General features: G+C 47.8%; 1 protein-coding gene and 1 pseudogene across 1 annotated transcript; one reads left to right on the top strand and one right to left on the bottom strand.

Annotated features, from left to right (window-relative positions):
- Nucleotides 1–332: 332 nt before the first annotated feature.
- NPFFR1 (neuropeptide FF receptor 1) lies at nucleotides 333–22141 on the top strand. Its single transcript, XM_021712231.1, has 7 exons — nucleotides 333–402; nucleotides 700–840; nucleotides 1503–1519; nucleotides 1615–1674; nucleotides 6953–7298; nucleotides 14333–14432; nucleotides 21259–22141. The coding sequence occupies exons 1-7, from the start codon at nucleotides 333–335 to the stop codon at nucleotides 22130–22132; spliced, it is 1608 nt and encodes a 535-aa protein (XP_021567906.1). The 3' UTR covers nucleotides 22133–22141.
- Nucleotides 15722–16714, bottom strand: LOC103260208 (annotated as a pseudogene).
- Nucleotides 22142–23241: the final 1100 nt, after the last annotated feature.

Genomic DNA, 23241 nt, shown 5'->3' with positions numbered 1-23241 from the left:
GGCCAAATCTATGGCCTGGAGGGGACCCTGAGGGCTTCTCCCAAAACCTAGAGACAGACACTGCAGTCTGCTGAGTCCCCTGCAGAGTTGCTGAGGCCAGCCAGGGAGTCACCCCCACTCACTTTCCCCTCCTGGCCTTGACTGTGGTGTTATGCTGTGGAATAAATCAGCAGGACAGCAAATCAAATCCACTTGCCATCCCAGTCCCAGCCTGACCCCAGCCTAGTGGCTTCCTGGTGGTCTCCACAGCTGTCTACCCAGATTGGGTGCTCTGTGGCTGAGAGAGGCCCCATAGGCTGGGAGGATGTATGCCCACACTGGTGGGCACACCCATGGGGGAGAAAGGGGCCATGTGGGAGAAAGGGGTCACTGGAGAGAGAGGGGAGAAGAACAAGCCTGCTGGTAACTTTCCAGTTCAGTTCACAGTGAGGTCTTAGAGGTCCAAGATGGTGCTGCTTTCTCATGCCCCTTGAAATGCTGCTGTCAGAGTCCCTGTGTTCTGCCTTTTCCACAAAGTGTTTCATCACCTTGGAGTTGCCCATCCAGCATGGGAGGTGGGCAGGGAGACAGCTTCACTCCTATTTAGCAGATGATAAAACTGAGACCCAGGATGCATAGCTTGCCCTGGCTTGAACTGTAGCAGATCTGCTGGCTTTTCTGTGCAAATGGCCTAGACTCTGGAACACTCTGGGGCTGCAGCCTACTGCACCCTGTATTCTGAGAGCAAGTTTGTCTTTGAAGTCCAGCTATCCAGCTTTGTCCTGAAGACGCTCCACACTTTCCAGTCTTGGAGTGAGGAATGGGAAGAGACTCAGCTGCTGCTGGGGAGGCAGAGGCCAGGTAGGTGCAGGCCTGTTTCTCACTGGGCCATGGTCTGTCTGATGGCAGTCTGTCCTGCTTCCACCGTGAGTCAAGGAGATATACTTAAGTATTTCTGCTCCAATCACGTGGTTCATTCTATTGCAAAAACTCAACTGTTAGAGACAGGAAAGGCCTACCTAAACAGCTGCTCAACCCTAATTTTACAAAAGAGGAAACTGAGGCACGGTGTGTGGAGCTAACACAGCTAATTTCTAGTAGATCTACTCATGACACAAACATAAATAATTAAATTCGGTCTTAAAAGCTTTTTGCTGCTCTCTCGTTAATAACTGAAAATGCATCATTAAAGCTTCCTTTTTTCTGATTTAATGTCTGACTCTTTCTGAAATGGCAGAAGCTCAAAAAAGACACAGCACTTTGTTATGAGTCATTTCCTCATCCATGTGAACAAGTTTATCAAATCTTTTTCAAAAGGAGATTCTGTTAAGGATGGGGAGGGAGAGAACATAGGCAACCTGGGAATTGGGGGTGGGGTGATGGGGAGGGGGAATGCCTTGTTGGGAAGTATTGAGTGGAGGAAGAATGGATCCCAGAGGGACTAGGAGTCCTCTTGTCTTACTTCTCCACTGAGCCCAGAGTAACTCTGGTTCTGCATCTGACCTGTATATCTGCTTCTTCAGGCAAGGTTTTAGATGATGTATGCATTATTCATAAAGTGTCAGCTTTGTAGTGCAGGAGTCTCAGGGAGGCAAGGTTTCCGCCAAATCAAGGCTCTCTTGTTGCTGCTAATAGACACTGGAGGTCTTTACATATGACCTGATGATACCAGAGAGGATGAGAAAACAGTTGGAGGTGACAGAGCCAGAGCAGGGGCTTAAACTCAGACCACGTCTCCTGGTTTATTTGATAAACTCTGAATCCTGGAGCCAACCAAAACTTGGGGTCCACCACTACTGCACCCTGTATTCTGACAGCAAGTTTGTCTTTGAGTTTTGATTTTCCTAAGAAATGAAGATAATTTTCCTTTCCTTGTCAGAGATAACTTGATGTTGTGTAAAACATATTTCAGCAATAATGGAAACAGTATCTGTCAGAGTCTATGGGATACAGTTAAAGCAGTGCTTAGAGGAAAGTTCATAGCCTTTAGTATCTAAATTAATTATCAATGTTGATTGTCTTTATGTTCTAGGCCCTGTGCCAGATAGTAGGGAGCATTCCAAGCTGAACTAGGCATGGCTTCTGCCACTGAGGCATAGAAATGCTTAGTAGAAGGAGAACAAAATCTCTATACTTTGCTGAAGTAGGAAGTGAAATGTGAACAGTGCTGTAGGTAGACTGAACAGGCAGACCCTGAGAAAGCAGACAGTCATAGAACCGAGAAAGGAAGCTCCAAGGCATATATTTAGCCTTACCAAGAGCAAGAGAGAGGAAATTCCTTGCCCCTTTTCTATCTTCTCCCCTCCCTACTAAGCCTTTTCTACCCCAACTTTCTAAGATCTGGAATCGTTTTAAATGGACTGAGAGTATAAGCTTAACGTGTGATAAAGGCAGTTCAGTTTTTACTGAGAGATTAATGACTTTTATTCAGAAGAGAACCTCTTCGGAATACAGATTTAACAGGTAAAACCAGAGAATTCCTGGAGAAAGCAAGGAGAAAGAAAAAGGCCTTAGCCTGTAATTCCAGCACTTTGGGAGGTGGAGGCAAGAAGATTGCTTGAGCCCAGGTATTCAAGATCAATCTGAGCTTTTGCATTTCAAAAGGAGTCAGACGTTCCCAGCCTTGAGAATAAACCCTGATGAGCGAGACCTAATCTCTAAAATAAATTTTAAAAATTAGCCCAGAATGGTGGCGCATGCTTGTAGTCCCAGCTTGGGAAGCTGAGGCAGAAGGATCACTTGAGCCCAGGAGGTTGAGGCTGTGGTAGCCATGAGCATGCCACTGCACTTCAGTCTGGGCAACAGTGAGACTCCAACTCAAAAAAAAGAAAAGAAAAGAAAAAGGCCTTAGAGTAGGAGCAAAGAAAGTATCAAAATGGGCTTTTTTGTAGCTCCTATTGGCTTCCCCAGGAATTTGAACCTAAAATCTTTTACTTTTGCTAACCCAAATGATTCTTGGGAGGTCCACCCGCACCTACCAAGAAGCAGTGAGGCTGCGGTAATTGTGATTGTGCCACTTCATTCCAGCCTGGGTGACAGAGTCTCCAGCTCAAAAAAAGAAAAGAAAAGAAAAAAAGCTGATGGGGAACTTGACAGTGCAGAATCAGGCTGACATCACCTGAGCCCACTGATCAAGCTTAGCATGGCAAAGAGAGAGATGACCAGACATAATATGATCAAGCCTCTAAATCTAACTACTGAGTACAGGAAATACATGGGTCAGAGAGCAGAACATTTAAAATGACACCACGAGGGAGCAATCAGCAAAATCCTGTCTGCAGGAAACTTTACAAACCAATGATCCAGTCTATATGACAAATAAACTGCCGAGGAGAAAAGAGACAGAAGGGGAATCTGTAAACTCTAAGAGACCTGAGTCACATCCACCAAATGCAAGGTAGGGATGGTGGTAGATTTTTATAATAGTGGACTTTAATGAATCACACTTCCATGTCCACACCCCTTTTGTTGCAATGTCCAGTTGCTGCTGTCCTTTCTGTCAAGAGGTGGAATTTCTCACTGACTTGAATATGGGTTGCCTTTGTATCTCATTTGGCCAATAGAATGTGGCAAAAGTGATGGGAAAATTCCAGAACCTAGGACTTAAGAAGCCTGTAGCTTCTTCTCTTGCTCTCTTGGAACCCTAAGACCACCATTCTCTGAAGGAGCCCAGTCTAGCCTCCTGGAGAATGAGAGGCCTCATGAAGGACTGAGATACTCCAGCCAATAGCCAGCACTAATCACCAGCCATGTGAGGAACATCTTGGACCCTCCAACCCCAGCAGAGCCAGGAGATAACTGGAGCTGCATGAGTGATCCCAAGAGAGACCTGCAGAAGGATTACCCAGATTGCAAAGCTATGGTGATATATCACTAAATTTTGGGGTGGCTTGCCACATAATAATAGGTAATAGAAGCAGAAGTCTTGTATGAATCCTCTCCAACTATTTAAAAATTTTGAAACAATCAAGGAATTTTGCTGGATGCTGGACATTTGATAATATAATGACATAATTGGCCAGATGTGGTAGCTCATGCCTATAATCCCAGCACTTTGGGAGGCTGAGGTGGGAGGATTGCTTGAACCCAGGAGTTTGAGATCAGCAACTCAGTGAGACCTCATCTCTACAAACAAATAAACAAAAAAAATTAGCCAGGCGTGGTGGTATGTGCCTGTAGTCCCAGCTACTCAGGAGGCTGATGTGGAAGGATCACCTGAACCAGGAGGTCAAAGTTGTGGTGAGCTGTGATCATGCCACTGCACTCCAGCCTGAGTGGCAGAGTAAGACTCTGACTAAAAAAAAAAAAAAGACATCATTGTTTATTTTGTTAGGTATGATAATGATGTGATCACAGTTTTGTTGTGTTTTGTTTTTTGAATTGGAGTCTCATTCTGTAGCCCAGGCTGGAGTGCCATGGCACACTCATGGCCACTCCAGCATTGACCTGCTGGGCTCCAGTGATCCTTCTGCCTCAGCCTTCAAGTAGCTGGAACTACAGGTGCGTACTACTATACCTGGCTAATTTTTTATTTATTGTAGAGATGAAGTTTCACCAAGTTACCCAGACTGGTCTCAAACCTGTGGGCTCAGGCAATCCACTAGCCTCGGCCTCCCAAAGTGCTGGGATTACAGGCTGAGCCACCGAGCCCAGCCTGGTTTGTCTTTTAGAGATACAAACCAAAATATTTATGGGTGAAATGATATAATGTCTGGCATTTGCTTCAGAATAATTCAAAAATGGTGGGGGTATGGATGAAACAACTCTAGGCCTTGAGTTTATAATTGTTGAAAAGCTAGTCTGAAACTCCTGGGCTCAAGCAATCCTCCCCACCTAAGCCTCCCAAAGTACTGAGATTACAGGTGTGAACCATTTGAACTATTCTGCCTAGTAACAATTCATTGAACTTTATACTCTTGTATATGTTCACTATACTATTCTCTCTTGTGCATGTTTGGCATTTTTTATATTAAAATAAAGACATTTGAGGCCAGGTACGGTGGCTCATGCCTATAATCCCAGTACTTTGGGAGTCTGAGGTGAGAGGATTGCTTGAGCCTAGGAATTCGTATCCAGCCTGGGCAACATAGTGGGGACCTCATCTCTATTCAAAAGGTTTTTTATATCAAAATAAAGACACTGAGTATAATTGGGGGTCCTATGCAGGTGGGTAGGTAGCCTCTCTCACCACACACAGGAGGTTTCCAGCTTCTCTACCTCCACCAAGACACCCTCCTTCCCTCCACTGGAATGTCCCCTGTTGCATCCATTGGTCCCTGCAGTCCTGATGGTGCCAGCTCATTGGCCCTGCTCACCCCAGTGTATCTCTAGCCTCCAGGTCCTCATCCTCCAGTGGGCCTCCAGGCCAGTGACTGAGGCCTGAGTACAACAGAAAGATTCCCCAGAGACTCTTCATCCTATGGAACAACCACATTCTGTCCCAGAGGAAGGCGGGAGGAGAGTTTATGAGACAACATCTTGAGTCACCCCAACTAATGACTTCCCAGAAGAGCTAACTAAGTTGGACACTGAGCTCTCCCTTCGAAGCACACACAGCTGAGGAAACACACACGAAAGCCTGGTCCTGATTCAGAGACACACAGAGCAGGGGCAACTCTGCTGCCTCGCCCTGTGGGACATTGAACAAGTCATGGAACCTCTCTGATCCCCATTTCAATGCCTTCAGACAATTCAGTGAAGGTTTTAACAACAGAAAAAAAACCCGCTAATACCTAACTGCTTACACCATGGAGTGGCTCAGGGAGTTAAATAAAATAATAGATGTGGACTGCTTTGTTTAATGCTACAAGATGGCTGGAGGTAAAGCACAGGTGGGGTAGCCTTGGCTTTGGATGTTCTCCTGGTGAACTTGATGTGCCTCTGCCCCCTAGCCCCAGTTCAGAGTCCCCCTTTTTTTTTTTTTTTTTTTGAGTTGGAGTCTCACTCTGTCGCCCAGACTGGAGTGCAGTGGCCACTCCCGGCCACCGCAGCCTCGACCTGCTGGGCTCCGGCGAACCTTCCGCCTCAGCCTTCTGGGTAGCCGGAATTACAGGCATGCGCTACCATGCCCGGCTGATTTTTTGATTTATTGTAGAGATGAGGTCTCGCCTGCCCAGGCGGGTCTCGAACCCGCGGGCTCAGGCAATCCGCTCACCTCAGCCTCCCAAAGGCGCAGGATTACAGGCTGAGCCACCGAGCCCCGCCAGAGTCCCCTTTCATTCTCCCTTTCTCTACTACCTTCTGGCCTTTCTCAACTAAAGTTCTATGGAGGAGATGAGGAAGAGGGACATCGATGGAGGTATACGAGTCAGGTCCCAGAGAAAACAGGTGATGCGCTCAGAAAGAATTTAACTGAAGAGAGTTTAATGGAAGACTTTACAGAGGTGAGGGGAGGAGCAAGAGAGCCAGCGAGTAATGGTGAAGCGCCCAGGGGCTGGCAATCACAGGAAACCATTACCACCTACAGGCCTGCTGGTATGAGAAGAGAGAACAGTACTACTACAGCCTGGCAAGGCCTAGAGCCATGGAAGAGGAGTCACCCAACCTGAGTGGCCATGGACATAGAAAAAAACAGCTGCTGGCAGAATTGGGCCAGGCGGGGAGAATCAGGAAACCAATACCCTGAACTCTCTCTCTCTGCTCCTACCTTTCCATCTCCTTCAGGGTCTCACATTGGCTAAACCCAGCCAGAAGCCAGAAGGCACAGGAACCTAGAGGTTAGTCTCTGGGACACAGAGCAGGACCAGAAATGATGGAGCCTAGGTTGGGGGTAGAGGGTGGTTAGTGGGGAATGAGCTGTGGTCAAGACGGAGCGCCGTTTGTGACTTGAGTGCTGTGGGCTGCAAGTCTTGGATCAGTGCACCCAGTTGCGATTGAGCTGGGCCCATGATTGGGGTCCTAGAGCATGGTCAGTGTCGGGTCCATGAAGGGGTCTCAGCACTGGTAGGAAGCAAGTCATCTCTTCTTTGCCTAGGGTCCTGACCCCTATGCTCCTTTGATCCTAGGGAAGCCCTCCCAGTCTCCTAACATCAGCTGGCCCCCAAATCAGAATAGGAGTAACGTGGAGGCTGCTCCGGCTGTGAACCTCACCTTCTCCTCCTACTACCAGCACTCTTCGCCAGTGGCAGCCATGTTTATTGTGGCCTACGTGCTCATCTTCCTCCTCTGCATGGTGGGCAACGCCCTGGTCTGCTTCATCGTGCTGAAGAACCGGCACATGCGCACCGTCACCAACATGTTCATCCTCAACCTGGCCGTCAGTGACCTGCTGGTGGGCATCTTCTGCATGCCCACCACCCTTGTGGACAACCTCATCACTGGTGAGTGTAGACAGTGCACAGTGTCCCTCCCCACCACCCCCAACTTTCACTCCTCAGCTAAGGCCTGCAATGGAAGCTGGGAAGCCAGAAATCATTGCTGGGCTCCTGGTCATGCTGTTGTCTCAAACTCTCAAGACAGTCTTCTGGCTGAGGGATTAGCCTAGAAATAACAGATACAAGGAATTAACCATTTTCTTTGCTCCAGCCATGATGGGATGCACTATTCATGCATTGTCTTAATTAATCCTCACAACAATCTAGTGATGTTTGAAGTAGGTTTTAATTATTATCTCCATTTTTACGGATGAGAAAGCATACTCAGAGTGGTTAAGAAACTGGTCTGGGCTGGACTTGGTGGCTCAGCCTGTAATCCCAGCACTTTGGGAGGCCGAGGCCAGTGGATTGCCTGAGCCCTCAGGTTCAAGACCCACCCGGGCAACTTGGTGAGACCTCATCTCTACAATAAACAAAAAAAATTAGCCGGGTGTGGTAGTGTGCATCTGTAGTTCCAGCTACTTGGAAGGCTAAGGCAGAAGAATTGCCGGAGCCCAGCAGGTCGCAGCTGCAGTGGCCGGGAGTGTGCCACTGCACTCCAGTCTGGGCAACAGAGTGAGACTCCAACTCAAAAAAAAAATAAAGAAAGAAAGAAACTGGTCTGGCCAGGTGTGGTGGCTCACGCCTATAATCCCAGCACTTTGGGAGGCTGAGGTAAGAGGATTGCCTGAGCTCACAGGTTTGAGACCAGCCTGGGCAGCTTGTGAGATCTCATCTCTACAATAAATTTTTTAAAAAAATTAGCCAGGCATGGTGGCGTGTGCCTGTAGTTCCAGCTGCTTGGAAGGCTGAAGCGGAAGGATCACCTGAGTCCAACAGGTTGAGGCTGCAGTGGCCATGAGCATGCCACTGCACTCCAGCTTGGGCAATAGAGTGAGACTCCGACTCAAAAAAAAAGAAAGAAAGAAAGAAAGAAAGAAACTGGCCTGTAGTTATGTGGTCAAAAAGTATCAAGGCCCACACATTTCTAATTACTGTGCTACTCCATTTGGTCTCCCTCTCCCACGTAGCTCCCATGGGCAGGATTAGAACTAGTGGGAAGAAGTGGTAAAGAGGTAGATTTCCTGTGAATATAGACCTAAAAATCCACTCATCTGAGCTGTTCTCCCACAGAAGGGAGCCCTACCCTGTAGATAGTGAGTTCCCTGTCTCTTGGAGTGTCTAAGTAGGGACTGGCTGGCTACTCATCAGGGATCTGGTAGAAAGTATTCAAGCAGAGCTAGACCACCTGACCTCTAAATTCCTGCCTGTGCATCCTGCAGATGTCAGAACGACGCCACTGTCACCCACTCTCTCTCAGTGATTGGCCTATCTTGTTTTAAAATCGGGGTTCCACAGTCCCAGACTCCAGCCGGGGATAGGACCGGTTTCCAAAGCTCTGGAGACCCTTAGAGGTCCAAGCCTTCAGATTCTGAGCTCAGAGCTCCCAGCAGCTCCCTGGAGCTGGGGATCCAGGGCTTGAACAGCCCCATTTGGAATGACTTCACAGACTGCTGGCTGGGGCAGAGGGAGGAGAACCCAGGAAGTGGAGCCAGGCAGCATCAGCTCCCCTCAGCAGTACCGGCTCTGTCTGGTGGAAACTTTGCTCACCACTGAGTCCTTCAGCAAAGCTGAACATAGTCTGTGCATTCTTCTCCTCCCTGATGCATACAGACACACACGTGTATTCATACACATATGTGCAGACAGCCCACGCACACACACACATACCAGTCCACAGCAATGTAGGGAGGTCACTAGTTGGCCAACGTAGTACCTGTCAGTGCTTTTCACACACTTAAACATTGTTTGAATAGATAAAACAGTCACATGGTTCAATAGTTAAAAGCTACCAAAGTTATCCAGTGGAAAATTTCCCCCCTTCCACCCTGTCCTCTGGTCATCCAGTTCCTCTCTTGGGAGGTAACCAATGTTGCCAGTTTCTGATGTCTCTTTTCAAAAGTGTTTTACACAAGTACAAGCAAATTAAGGACATGCTAGCTGTCCAAACAGTCAATTTTACTTTTCTCCCCCAACTTAAAAATATATCATGTATGTTGTATGATTCATTAAAATCAACTTATATGTTGTTATTCCATATGACACATAAAAGAGTCTCTCATTATTTTTACCACAGCTTAGAATTCTGTTGTATGGAATTTTTGCTCACTACTGAGTCCTTCTGCGAAGCTGAGGACAATTTATTTGCTGGGTATTTAGGTCATTTTTTTTTCCTAAGTTGGAGTCTCACTCTGGTGACCCTAGGCTGGAGTGCAGTGGCACGTTCACAGCCACCACAGCCTCGACTTGCTGGACTCAGGCCATCCTTCTGTCTCAGCTTTCCAAATAGCTAGAACTACAGGCATACACCACCATGCCTGGCTAATTTTTTTTATTTATTGTAGAGATGAGGTCTCACCAAGTTACCCAGGCTGGTCTCGAACCCGCGGGCTCAGGCAATCCCTTCACCTTGGCCTCCCAAAGTGCTGGGATTATAAACGTGAGTCACCGCCCCTGGCTTAGGTCATTTCTAATAGGATCTTCTGCAATTAAATAAAACTTCACACAGCTTTGCTTTTCCTTTTTTTTTTATTTTTTATTTATAATTTTTTTTTAATCTCAGGTATAGAGGGTTGAATTATTCATGTTCATAGTTCATGACACTATGTAACTTACTCTGTTGTGAAGCCCCCATTTATTTTGGTTTATTTATTTGTTTTCTTCTAAACATCTACCCCACTTCACATTCCTTCTTTGACCCATAGGCAGCCATTCTGTTACATTTAATTTGTGTCTTTTTATTTGTATGCATTCTTAGAAAATGTGCTGTGAATTTGTGCATGTTTTACATTTAAATATTTTTGTTAGGGCATAATTTAATGTACAACAAAATCCACCTTTTCAAGGGTACAGTTTGTTTCTTTGCTTTTTTAGAGACAGGGTCTCACTTTGTCACCTAGGCTGGAGGTCAGTGGTGTGATTATACTTTCCTGCAGCCTTGAACTCCTGGGCTGAAGTGATTCTCCTGCCTCAGCCTCCTGAGTAGCTAGGATTGCAGGCATAAGCCACTGTAGCCCGCCAGTTCTTCAAGTTTTGATGACCACATACCACCATAATCATGTAGCTACCACCATAATCAAGATCTGGAACAATTTCATCACTCCAAAAAGCTCCCCTTTTCCCTTTGTAGTCAGCTTGTCCCTCCACTCTCTGACTCCATGGATTTGTTTTCTGTAGGAACAGAAAGCATACTTTTGCCTTTGCAAGCATGTCACATAAATGGACTACATGCAGGATGTAGCTTTTTGAGTCTAGTGGGCTTTTGTTTTGTTTTCTTTTCCTTTTTATTTTGAAATAATTTTAGACTTAAAGAAAAGTTGCCAAAACAGAGAGTGCTAGTACAGAGAACTTCCATGGACTTTTTGTTCACCTCCTCCTTATGTTAATATCTGAAATAACCATAATAAAGTGATCAAAAGCAGGAAATTAGCATTGACATAGTACTCTGAACTAATCTGAAGACTTGATCTGAATTTCACTAGTTTTCCCATAAATGCCCTTTTTCTAGTCCAGGATTCAACCCAGGATCACACACTTTAGTTCATTGTTTGTTTGTTTCTTAGTTTCTTCCAATCTGTGACAGGACCTTGGTCTTTCCTTGTCTTTCATGACCTTGACATGTTTGAGGAGTACTTGTCAGTTATTTTGCAGAATGTTGTCTAATTTGGGTTTGCCTGTTTTCCTATAAAAAGATTCAGTGTATGCATTTTTGTCAAAAATACCACAAAAAATATGTTTAGAATGAGTGATACCTGTGTGTATTGATGTTGGTGTTAACTTTGATCACTTGATTAAGGTGTTAAACTCTCTCAAGTTTTCCACTGTCAAGTTACCATTTTTCCCTGTGTAACTATTAAGTATTTTATGAGGAAAGACTTGGAGACTATGCAAATGACCTATTTCTCATTATGCTTTCTTTTTTTTTGAGTTGTCAGGAGTGCAATGGCATGATCACGGTTCACCACAGCCTCAACCTCTAGGGCTCAGGCAATACTTCTGCTTCAGCCTCCTGAGTAGCTGGGACTACAGACATGGGCCACCATACCTGGCTAATTTATGTTTTGTAGAGGTGAGGTCTTGCTATGTTGCCCAGACAGGTCTCAAACTCCTGGGCTCAAGCAATCCTCCCACCTTGGCCTCCCAAAGTGCTGGAATTACAGGTGTATGCAACCAGCTTGACCTATTTCTCATTATACTTTTGGTTACTAAGTTTAACATCTATTGATGGTTCTTTCCTACAATGGTTATTAGTTGTATTTCTCAATGATGCTTTTCTACTAACATCATTTCTTCTACATTTATTAATTGGAATTCTACTTCATGGGTTATAACCCAGTATTGCCATTCTGTATGTTTTTGCTTACATTGTGTTAGTTTGGGCTATTGGGAGCTCTTTCCAGGGGGCTCCTGTGTCCTTTCAACATGCTGCCATGATTTTTTGAGTATGGTTAATTTAATTGAATGGTTTTGTATTATAAATCTCTTTCTATTTCTTACTTTTTTTTTTTTTTTTTGCTAAGTCTTCTATCCATGCTACCATGTGTACATTTGATCTGTTGTATCTAGTTGTTGCCTGGTACTCCATGGTTCCTTACTTTCTGGCACTACAGAATATTCCAGGATCATTTTATATTTTCCCTGTTCTAGCCCTGGATCATTTCTCTAAGGAACCCTGGTTCTTTTGGTTTCTAAATACTATTGGAGAATAGTATTTAGAAACCCAAATCTGGGTTTTCAGTGTGCTTATTGCTACTGGAGTGTCATTGCGTCTATGCCCTCTCAAGGACAGAGCTGTGTATGTAAACTAAGATTTATTTTATTTTATATTTTTTTGAGTCTCACTCTGTTGCCCAGGCTGGAGTGCATTAGCACACTCACGACCACCCAGCATCCACCTGCTGGGCTCTGGTGATCCTTCTGCCTCAACCTTCTGGGTAGCCGGAACTACAGGCACACGCTACCATATCCGGCTAATTTTTTACTTATTGTAGAGACAAGGTCTCAACAAGTTACCCAGGCTGGTCTTGAACCTCTGGGCTCAGGCAATCCTCTCACCTCAGCCTCCCAAAGTGATGGGATTACAGGCTGAGCCACTGAGTATGGCCAAGATTTTTTTTTTAAGTCTCACACTGTTATCCAGGCTGGAGTGGCATGCATCTACCACATTTAAGCCTCCAGCCTCCCAGGGGTGGCCACCAGAGTGGCCTCTACCTAGTGGTAACCTAGAGCTAGCTTATACCAGCTCACGAGAGCCAACTGTGCACGCTTCTTTTTGTCTGTGCTCAGTGACATCAGGGTGGTAGGTTGAACTTTGCCACGTAGGGAGACTTGCACCACCTAAATTGGCAAGTGCTACAGAATAGGGTTTTGGGGGGTTTGATTTGGGGTTCTTTTTGAGAGCTGATTTACCAGTATACCACTGCCTCCAACTTTCCATCATCACAAACAACATTGTAGTCGACACCCATATGGACCGTGGAGGAATGTCTTCCAGATATGAACTCAGAAGAAGAATTGCTGGGCCACACAGTTTGCACGTACACAGCTTTTCAAAATAGAACCAGACTGCTCTCTATAACAGTATTGACTTGCCATGATACTTAAACTCCCCAGCACTGAGACCCGACTTGCATCACTAATTCATAGTGATTTAGGGGCAGAGAGACAGTCAATTAATCTCCCCACAGTTTTCTCTTCTGTAAAAATGAGATGATAAAAGTAGGGCTGTTGTGAGGATTGAATAAGACATCGCCTAGTGCTTAGTAAGTGTGCAGGTAGAAAGTTAATACAGAGGAGGCTGTCGGCGAAAGGAGAGCCCTAGGCTCCAGAGAGGACTCCTGTCCCAGGCACAAGAGACAAGAATAAGATGGGGCTCCCAGTTCTAAAGGGGCAGAGACACCAAGCAGGTACCAACACATAGCCTTAAAAACCAAGCTATGATCAGTGATGTGGTTATAGTCCTGAGGGCACTTACAAGTGTCCTTACAAAGTAGAGGCCCAGGGATTAGGAGTAGGAGGGGCTGGAGCTACCTATACCTCTTCCTTCCTAGGAGTCAGGGTAGATTTATCCTAGTGGTCCTCAACTTTGGCTGCCACTTGAATCTCCTGGGTTGAATTTTAAGATACTAATGGAGATCCAGGTATGGTGTGGCATGCCTGTAATCCTACCCACTCAGGAGGCTGAGATGGGAGGATCACTTAAGATCAGGAATTCAAGACCAGTCTGGGCAACAAAGCTAGACTCCATCTAAAAACAAAAGCAAAAACAAAACAAGAAACTAATGTCTGGGTCCCACCCCAAGAGATTCTGATCATAATTGGCCTGGCATGGGTCTGGGCATTTGTTCTTTTCAAAGCTCTCTGGGTGATTCTAGAAAGCAACCAGGGTTGAAAACCACTGGCCTAGAACCTGGGCCAGAACTATGGAAGCAGAGAGTCAGGCAGGGCAGATCTAAACCTCATGGAGAGAAACTATTAGTCAATATAAAAAACATTTCTCTAATACTGTTAACTCTTGAACAATATGGGTTTGAACTGCGCAAGTCCATTTATATGCAGATTTTTTTCCCAACCAAATGCAGATTGAAAATACAATATTCCTAGGATGCAAAACCTATTTATATAGAGAGGGCTGACTTCTCCTATCTGTGAGATCTGTAGGGCTGACTGCAAGACTTAATTATGTGCAAATTTTTCTATGCTCGAGGGGGCCTAGAACCAATGGCTCACATAAACCAAAGAATTATAGACAGAACTGTCCGCAGCTATATGGACTGGTTGGTTCTTCATTCCTGGACATGTGCAAGCAGAAGCCATTTGACTCCAGCAAGACATGGAGGAAAGACCCAGGCTTCAGAGGGAACCTGGCTTAGACAACCCTGAAGTCTCTGGCTTTTGGTGGGTGGGCATCTCTTACTACGTGGGGGTCTCTGTCATTACAGGGTGGCCCTTCGACAATGCCACATGCAAGATGAGTGGCTTGGTGCAGGGCATGTCTGTTTCAGCTTCTGTGTTCACGCTGGTGGCCATTGCTGTGGAAAGGTAAGAGATTTCCTGGCTGGATTATCCCTGGGCCGACTAGGGCTTGGCTCTGAGAGGAACCACTGCCTCTAATGCTGGGTTGGCTGAAAGGCTGGTGCTAGATCCTGAGCAATAAAGAGAAGGGTTGTGGGGGCCAGCTGCTCTCTAGACTTGGGAGACCCAGTGAGGATGTTACAGCCTGACCAGGTTCTTTTTTTTGAGTTGGAGTCTCACTCTGTCGCCCAGACTGGAGTGCAGTGGCCGCTCCCGGCCACCGCAGCCTCGACCTGCTGGGCTCCGGTGATCCTTCCGCCTCAGCCGTCCAAGTAGCTGGAACTACAGGCGCGCTGATTTTTGATTTATTGAAAAGATGAGGTCTCACCAAGTTGCCCAGGCAGGTCTCAAACCCACGGGCTCAGGCAATCCATTCACCTCAGCCTCCCAAGGCACAGGATTACAGGCTGAGCCACCGAGCCGGGCTCTTGACCAAGTTCTTATGCCCACTGCGTAGAAAAGCCAATACACTGATAGCAGTCATAGCCATAGAGAAAGAGTTTTTTTTTTAAGTGTCAAATTTGTGAGTTTATTAATCTAAATGAAAATATATGACCCCCATCAACAAAGAGATAACCCTGAATCTACTTTGAAAATCTAATCAAAGAAGTATTATCTATGTGGAGACCATGTGTAGGTTATCATATTATACCAAAGAGAGGGCTGCGGTCTTCACAGAACATACGAAGTAATTGGCAACCAACTGATCATGAGTATTCTAATATTTAGAGAAATATTGGGAAAACTAACAAACTGCCCTGGCTATTGTTTATTGTTACACATCCAGAAGACTTACAGACCCAGACGAGATTAGTTTGAAACATGAGTCTTTTTCAGTCCAATAAATCTTCAGAGTCCAATACAGTTAAGGCTAATCAGAGACTAAAGAACCTTTGTAGAGGTGAGTAGGCTCAGAAATCTGTGGGACCTGGGCAGTCCTATTATGAATCAACGTGTTCTGATCAAAGACATGGAATTACTCAAGTGTCAGTTAAGAATTTCTGGAAAGCACTTCAATGCCAATGACCACTAACACATTATTTCCTAATATGATGATTCCTGATCTGAGACGGAGGCATAAAAAATATTGCCGGCTATCAATTTTACTTCACTGCCTCTGCTCTTAAAGAAAAATCTTATTTTTTCACATAAGAAACTCGCAGAATCAAGTGAACGTTAATCAAAGAGCAGATAATTAAGTAAAAATGGAGGAGAGAGAACCTCTTGTTACATAGAAAATCGCATGAAATGATTCATCATCGTAAGAGAAGGACCATTTTTCCAGTAGCCCCACTGCTGTGAATGATATTTTCATGAGCTTGGGCCACCTTCTCCAACGGATACCAAGAACCTATTACAGGCTTCAACCAACCAATTTCCATTCCAGCTTGAAGGGCGGCTGCAAACTGCTGAAATTCCTCCTTGGTTGGGGAACAGAGATGAACTCCAATGATACTAGACTCCTTGGCCATAGTATCCCGAGGTTTGATTTCAGTAGTACCTCTGTTGCCAACAACTATGACTCTTCCTCCATATGACAGAATATTCAAATCTTTACTAAGATTTACATTCGCTAACATTTCAATAATCACATCAATTCCTCTCTCACCAACAGATTTCTTAATTTTATCAATGTAATTAACTTCTCGGTGATTAAACACTTCATGGGCTCCATTTTGAAAGACAATCTTCCGTCCCTCCTCGGTACCAGCCGTGCCCAAAACTCTCAAGCCATAAACTCTAGCAATCTGGCACGCTGCTAAGCCAACTCCTCCGCTAGCCCCGTGAACCAGAACGCTCTCGCCAGCCTTCGCGTGGGCACTGTGGATCAGAGCTCAAAACTCCGTGAAATATGGGACACCGATGGCCACGTCTTACCAGAAGTCCAGCTCGTCGGACAGTTTGTAGACGGTGTGATCCGCTGCAAGCGTGTACTTCGCATAGCCCCCAGAGAGCGTGCTGGTCGTGAAGACCCTGTCACCTGTCTTGACAGCAGACGTGCCATCTCCAGTGGCTTCCATCACCTCAGCCACGTCGGAGCCAGGCATGGAGGGCAGGGGTGGCTTCCTGCTGTACATCCCGGAGCGAATGTACATCACCACGGGGTTCACACCACACGCGTGGACCCTGACTAGAACCTGGTGGTCTTTTGGAATCGGCATGGCCACATCCAACTGGAGTTTCAGGACTTTGGGTCCACCAAATTCAAACACTCTGACAGCTCTCATCAACCTCTGTCCAGTCGCCATGGTGATCTAGATACCTCAAAGAGATCAGTCTGATCGCTGAAGCAAAACGTGAACACTCACCATGGGCTGTCCCTGGTTCAACGTGCATTTTTAAAATATTAACCGGCCCCGAGGGCGAACCCCATGCTGCCTGGGCTCCTTCCGATGGCGTGGGGGTGACTGGCCGGCCTCCAGGCCTGGTGGGCTCCCCAGTGCAAGCGCCTGAGAAAGAGTTTAATGATTGCAAAACACCTAAGTGAGGAGGATGGGAGATATTTCTTAAATCTGCCTCCCTGAGAATTTTAGGCTGGGGGGGTATAATTTGGCAGGCAGGGGGACAGGGAATGGGTGCTGCTAATTGGTTGAGGATGAAGTTATGGGGTATTGAAACTCTTTGTATGAGGGAACAAGTTTCTGAGATGGGGTCACAGAGCCTGTGGAGTCAGTTCCTTGGTATGTGTTCTGGGTTGTGGTGTGATCATGGGTCCACCAAAGCATAAAGTCTGAAACACATCTTAAACACCATTCTTAGGTTTTATCATGGAGTGGCTATCTATAAAGCAAGTCCCGCCTTTGGCTACTGACCTCTGGTCAGTAAAACATTGTAGAGATAAGATAGGTGGGAAGGCGGGTTCCCTATATGCTCATGCCCTTTGGCCAATCAAGCTTCTGGAAGCCATCAAGCAGATCTGTGTGGCCATAGGCTCATTGTTTAAGGGAAAATATGTTTATCAACCTCTTGGGCAGCTTCTCCCTCCCTAGGGGCCAGGACAAGAAGATAATCCATTGTTCTCTATTGAAATGAAAGCAAAGTTAAAAACTTGTAACTTTCTAACCATAGCTGCAACTTTGCAGGATTTAGGTCTCTTCTACAGTTTTTATCCTGGGGTCCTATATTAATTTTATATAGGCAGTTTCAAGGACACCCCCACCCTCTTCTGGAAGGCCTGGGGGCAGCTCCTGAGGAAGTTTTGTGTTTTTTTTTGAGTCGGAGTCTCATTCTGTCGCCCGGACTGGAGTGTAGTGGCACACACCTGGCCACTGCAGCCTCGACCTGCTGGGCTCTGGCGATCCTTTCTCCTCAGCCTTCCAAGTAACTGGAACTACAAGCACGGGCTACCATGCCTGGTTAATTTTTTTTGATTTATTGTAGAGATGAGGTCTCGCCAAGTTGCCCGGGTGGGTCTTGAACCCACAGGCTCAGGCAATCCACTCACCTCGGCCTCCCAAAGCGCTGGGATTACAGGCTGAGCCACCGAGCCTGGCCTCTCCTGAGGAAGTTTAATGGGGGTTCCTGGGACCTGTGAGAAGCTTGAGAGCAGTCCTTGTTTCCTGAGTGGCAGGAAGACTACCACCCACAAGTCTGAGCCAGGGGAGGCAGAGGTAAGGAAGCCAGCTTATGGGATGGGCCTTGGGATGGCTGAGTAGGAAGGGTTTCTCTCTGCTCCTTCTTGCCATCCCTACTGCCTCCTTACTGGTCACTGCCAGTCTGGGCCCTACTCAGTCCTCATCCTTACCCTGTTTTGTCTCTCAGCCTCCGAATCCACCAGATTCTCTGATAAGCACAGGTTTGTTAATGTGGCCAGAGGTATGGAATGGAGTCAGGGGCAAGGAGGCTTTGCCAACAATGAAGTATCTGAGTCTTCCTTATTTCACAGCAATAAGCCCTCCTCTCCTTCAACATCTTTCATGATGTTAGGGCTCCCCTGGGTGCTTTACCCCAGGGTAGAAGATAGAGAAGGCAGGTGAATCAGCTAGACGTATCCTTGTCACTATCGAGCTGTGTCATGTAGGGTAAGTCATTTAACCCCTCTGAGCATCTGCATGTTCATCTGTAAAATGGTGAACACCCTACAGGGTGGATGGGAGGCTTCCTGGGACCTTTGCTCATAAAGCTTATGCACACAGAATTCCTGACACAGAGTCTAAATACCAGCAGTTAAAACTATTATTATTATTTATTTATTGTAGAGACGAGGTCTCGCCAATTTACCTGGGTCTCAAACCCGGGGGCTCAGGCAATCTACTTGCCTTAGCCTCCCAAAGTGCTGGGATTACAGGCTGAGCCACCGAGCCCGGCCTGTTAATATTATCTAATTTCTTCCATACAACCACGCCCTCCTCCTTGTCCTCACCCCAACATGGGCACTTCTTAGTCCTGTCCTTTGTAGAATCCTCTCTCTTCCCTTGCCCCCATCAAACCCAGTTTTTTTGTAACCCAGTGAAGCAGGCATCTGGGATGATGGAACTGGGTTCCTCTTTCCACAAACCACTAACTAGCTGGGTGATTGGGGGAAGACCCTCCCCTTCACCAACCTTTGTTTTGCTATCATTGTTGAATGATATGAGTGTGCAACTTCTTTCAGTGGTGTCTGCAGGATTCTTCAGGTTCCATCTCCTCCAGGAAGCCTTCTGAGATTATCCCCAAAATTCTGCTTCAACCATTAACTGCTATTGCACTTCTAGCCAGTACTATATGCTTTAAGAATTATTTAGGGTGGGTGTAGTGGCTCACGCCTATAATCCCAGCACTTTGGGAGGCCGAGTTGAGAGGACTGTCTGAGCCCATGGGTTCAAAACCAGCCTGGGCAACTCGACGACACCTCATCTCTACAATGAATCAAAAAATTAGCCGGGTGTGGTTGCATGTACCTATAGTATCAGCCACTTGAAAGGCTGAGGCAGAAAGATCATCTGAGGCCAGCAGGTCCAGGCTGGTGGCTGTGAGTATGCCACTGTGCTCTAGCCTAGGTGACAATGTGAGACTCCAACTCAAAAAAAAAATTATTTGTTCTCTGGAGCTTTCTTATGTGTGTAAAACTACAAAACCAGAAGATCAAAGTCATACAGGTTGAGACAGCAAGGCCTGAGTCAGGCCATGGGAAAGGTAGAAGTTCAGGCAGTCAGGCCAGCCAAAGCGTGGGTTGGCAGGAGGACAGGACATAGCTTAATGAAGTGGAAAGGACATTGCTGGGAGTCAGCTCTAGACCTGTGTTCTAGAGCAGGTTCTGACTCTCAATAGCCATGCAACTGTGAGAAAGTCCTTTCCTCTCCTGGGGCCAGCCTCCCTCCCCACTAAACAAGCAAGGGTGACTAGACAGTCCTCAGGTTTCTATTTTCTGGCATCAGTAGATGAAGGAAGACATTCTGGGAAGCAGAAGTCCTCTGTTTCCTCCCTACAATGCTTTAAAAATGTCTCAAGAAGTATGAATGCAATCTCACTTAATCTTTACAGCTACCCTAGAGAGGAGGTTGTATTATTGGCCCCATTTACCTATGAGAAAACCAAGGCTCAGAAAAATTTTGGAGTAATGTGCTCTTCTGGTCGTTCCTGACTTTATCTAAACACACCCTGGGAATACTGAGATGAAAAAAGGCACAGCGCCTGTCCTCAAACAGCTTGCAGTTGAGCAGTGGCCTCTGACCCACCCTGCAAGGGGAGGTTTCTACCTCCACCTACAGCAGCAGTTCTCAGCACTAGCTGCACGCTAGACTCACAATGCTAAAACCCCTTCCCGAACTAATTAGGTTGGACTCTTTGGCCTGGAGAAAAAGGTCCTGTTTCTTTTTTCTTTCTTTTTTCTTTTAATGGTTCAGGAGATTCTAACCACAGTGAGGGTTTACAGCTACTGGTTTATGTAGCATAGTGGAGCAAGACAAATCTGGCTCAAGGATGGTCCTTGATGCTTGCTTTGTGGCCTTGAGTTGATGGCTTATGGCCTCTGAGTCCCAGTTTCCTCATCAGAAAATTAAGGGCGTAATCACTGTTGCTGAGGTGTCCTGATGAAGAACCTGAGACAGAGTTGTCCTAACAGGGTGGAGACACTGACTTTGGCCAAGATGATTCAGGGACAGCCTGTCATGTAGGCTGCACATCTGACCTACCAAGATTTTTTCTGGAGAATCCATACATAACTAGAAAGTGTGTTCTCTGAGACACCTCATCGGCCTACTCCAGGACAGACGGGGTAGACTGGTTGCTCTGCCAGCTCCTGGTTCATCAGTTTCCCCGTTAAGAGTGGGCAAACGGCCGGGCTCGGTGGCCCAGCCTGTAATCCCAGTGCTTTGGGAGGCCGAGGTGAGTGGACTGCCTGAGCCCGTGGGTCGGAGACCTCATCTCTACAATCAATCAAAAATTAGCCAGGCGTGGTAGCCGGCGCCTGTAGTTCCAGCTACTCGGAAGGCTGAGTTGGAAGGCTCTCCGGAGCCCAGCAGGTCGAGGCTGCGATGACCAGGAGCGTGCCACTGCACTCCAGTCAGGGCGACCGAGTGAGACTCCAACTCAAAAAAAAAAAGTGGGCAAACACGATTCCCTGTTCCCATACTATCTGCCCTTTCCTCCTCCCCTCCCATAAATCCTGGCTTGCTTTTGTTCCTAGACTTTCCTCATAGGTGAAAAACCGGTTTGCTTGCAAGCGACCCTAATTAACGTCCTCCAGCTGTTCTTTGACGGTGCCTTAGGTGCGGTGAGGCATGTCAAGCGCCCCGATTCCGCCAGCCCTCACCTCCCCGGGACCCCGGGACCCAGCCAGACCCCCGCCTCTCTTCCTCCCCGGCTCCCGCAGGTTCCGCTGCATCGTGCACCCTTTCCGCGAGAAGCTGACTCGGCGGAAGGCGCTGGTCACCATCGCGGTCATCTGGGCCCTGGCGCTGCTCATCATGTGTCCCTCGGCGGTCACGCTGACCGTCACGCGCGAGGAGCACCACTTCATGGTGGACGCCCGCAACCGCTCTTACCCGCTCTACTCGTGCTGGGAGGCCTGGCCCGAGAAGGGCATGCGCAAGGTCTACACCGCCGTGCTCTTCTCGCACATCTACCTGGCGCCCCTGGCGCTCATCGTGGTCCTGTACGCGCGCATTGCCCGCAAGCTGTACCAGGCGGCGGGCCCGGCGCGCGGCGGCGCGGAGGCCGGGGAGGGCGGGCGCGCGGCCCGGCGAAAGGCGCGCGTGGTGCACATGCTGGTCATGGTGGCGCTGTTCTTCACGCTCTCCTGGCTGCCGCTCTGGGCGCTGCTGCTGCTCATCGACTACGGGCGGCTCAGCGCGCCGCAGCTGCACCTGGTCAGCGTCTACGCCTTCCCCTTCGCCCACTGGCTGGCCTTCTTCAACAGCAGCGCCAACCCCATCATCTACGGCTACTTCAACGAGACCTTCCGACGCGGCTTCCAGGCCGCCTTCCGTGCGCGCCTCTGCCCGCTGCCCTGGGGCAGCCACAGGGAGGCCTATTCCGAGCGACCCGGCGGGCTCCTGCGCGGGCGGGTCTTCGTGGAGGTGCAGCCCAGCGACTCGGGCCTGCCCTCTGAGTCCGGCCGGAGCAGCGGGGCCCCCAGGCCCGGCCGCCTGCCGCTGCGGAATGGGCAGGTGGCCCACCGTGGCTTGCCCGGGGAGGGTCCTGGCTGCTCCCATCTGCCCCTCACCATACCGGCTTGGGATATCTGAGGTGGTCCAGGGAGGACAGGCCCCCTACCTGAGGGCCCCGGCTGGACATGCGGGACCTGGGCGTGATAGCTGCCTGGTGTGGTTAGAAGAGGGTGCATCGTACCTCCTTCTCCAAAACGAGGTAGTGGCAGCTGCTGGTGATGTCTTCTCTACTACCCTCACCCTCTGTTAGAAGCAAATGAGGGACAGGGAGAGCTGACGTTCCCTGAGGTCCTTCTGTGGGGTAGGCTTGACAAACCTCATCTCACTGAATCTGCACAACCCTTTGGAAATAGGTTTTCTTATCCTCCTCCTATAGATGCAAAAACTGAGACCCAGAGAGGAGCTGTGACTAGCCCAAGGTGTCTCATGCCAGCCAGTCTGACTCCTTTGCCTGGATGGTCCTTAGCATCTCCCGCTGGCTTCAAAACAGCCGTTTAGGTGGAGCACAGTGAATTCGGCCGTTGGGAAGAGGCAAAAAGTGAAGCTGGCCTGTCCTTTGATGCTTTGTGTTCGTGTTATAGAGTCTCTTGTGTTGTTACTGAAACCACTGCCTTTGACCCTTTCCTGGGAGAACATGCTGTGCCCCTCCTACCAGCTCTAATGTGTTGGTGTGTCTTTCTTGTTCCAAGAAGTGTCCCGAGCCATTCTCTTCCACTTCGCCACAACTGAGCAGCTTCAAAGAGAGCCCTGGGGGGCCTGCTACAGTTGCAGTGCGCTTAGGTCTTGCCCTCTGAGTCTGAAGGGAGGAGGAGACTCTCTCCACCCATGTCACCCAGACCAAGACAAGAATGTATTATGTGACAGGAAGCTGCAAGGCTACATAGAAGTATCTGTTTATTTACTCATAGACAAGGAGGAAGAGAAAGCAAAGAACCCATGTTCCGCCTTGGGAACACATGCTCCCTGGGGCTGCAAGTCCAAAGCCTTTCCTGGGGCCTCACCTCCCTGCTTCTTGGGAGGGAGAAGGTGGCCAACCGACCTCTCTACAGCACGGATGACTCATGTACCCTAAAGAGGCTGGGGGTCAGGAGATCCCCCTTTTTTTTTCTGAGTTGGAGTCTCACTCTGTCGCGTAGACTGGAGTGCAGTGGCCGCTCCCGACCACCACAGCCTCTACCTACTGGGCT

Source organism: Carlito syrichta, unplaced genomic scaffold, assembly GCF_000164805.1.
Source record: "Carlito syrichta isolate Samal-C Ts95f unplaced genomic scaffold, Tarsius_syrichta-2.0.1 Scaffold303141, whole genome shotgun sequence".
Lineage (NCBI taxonomy): Eukaryota > Metazoa > Chordata > Mammalia > Primates > Tarsiidae > Carlito > Carlito syrichta.
Note: the sequence above shows the minus strand (reverse complement) of the source record. Positions and strands in the feature narration are given on the sequence as shown.

Bases quoted from the DNA above. Each gene is read 5' to 3' on its own strand.
- NPFFR1 (XM_021712231.1), top strand. From the start codon at position 333: ATGGGGGAGAAAGGGGCCATGTGGGAGAAAGGGGTCACTGGAGAGAGA. The intron at 403-699 runs GTAACTTTCCAG...CTGGGGCTGCAG, and splicing joins GGAGAAGAACAAGCCTGCTG to CCTACTGCACCCTGTATTCT. The intron at 7,299-14,332 runs GTGAGTGTAGAC...CTGTCATTACAG, and splicing joins TGTGGACAACCTCATCACTG to GGTGGCCCTTCGACAATGCC.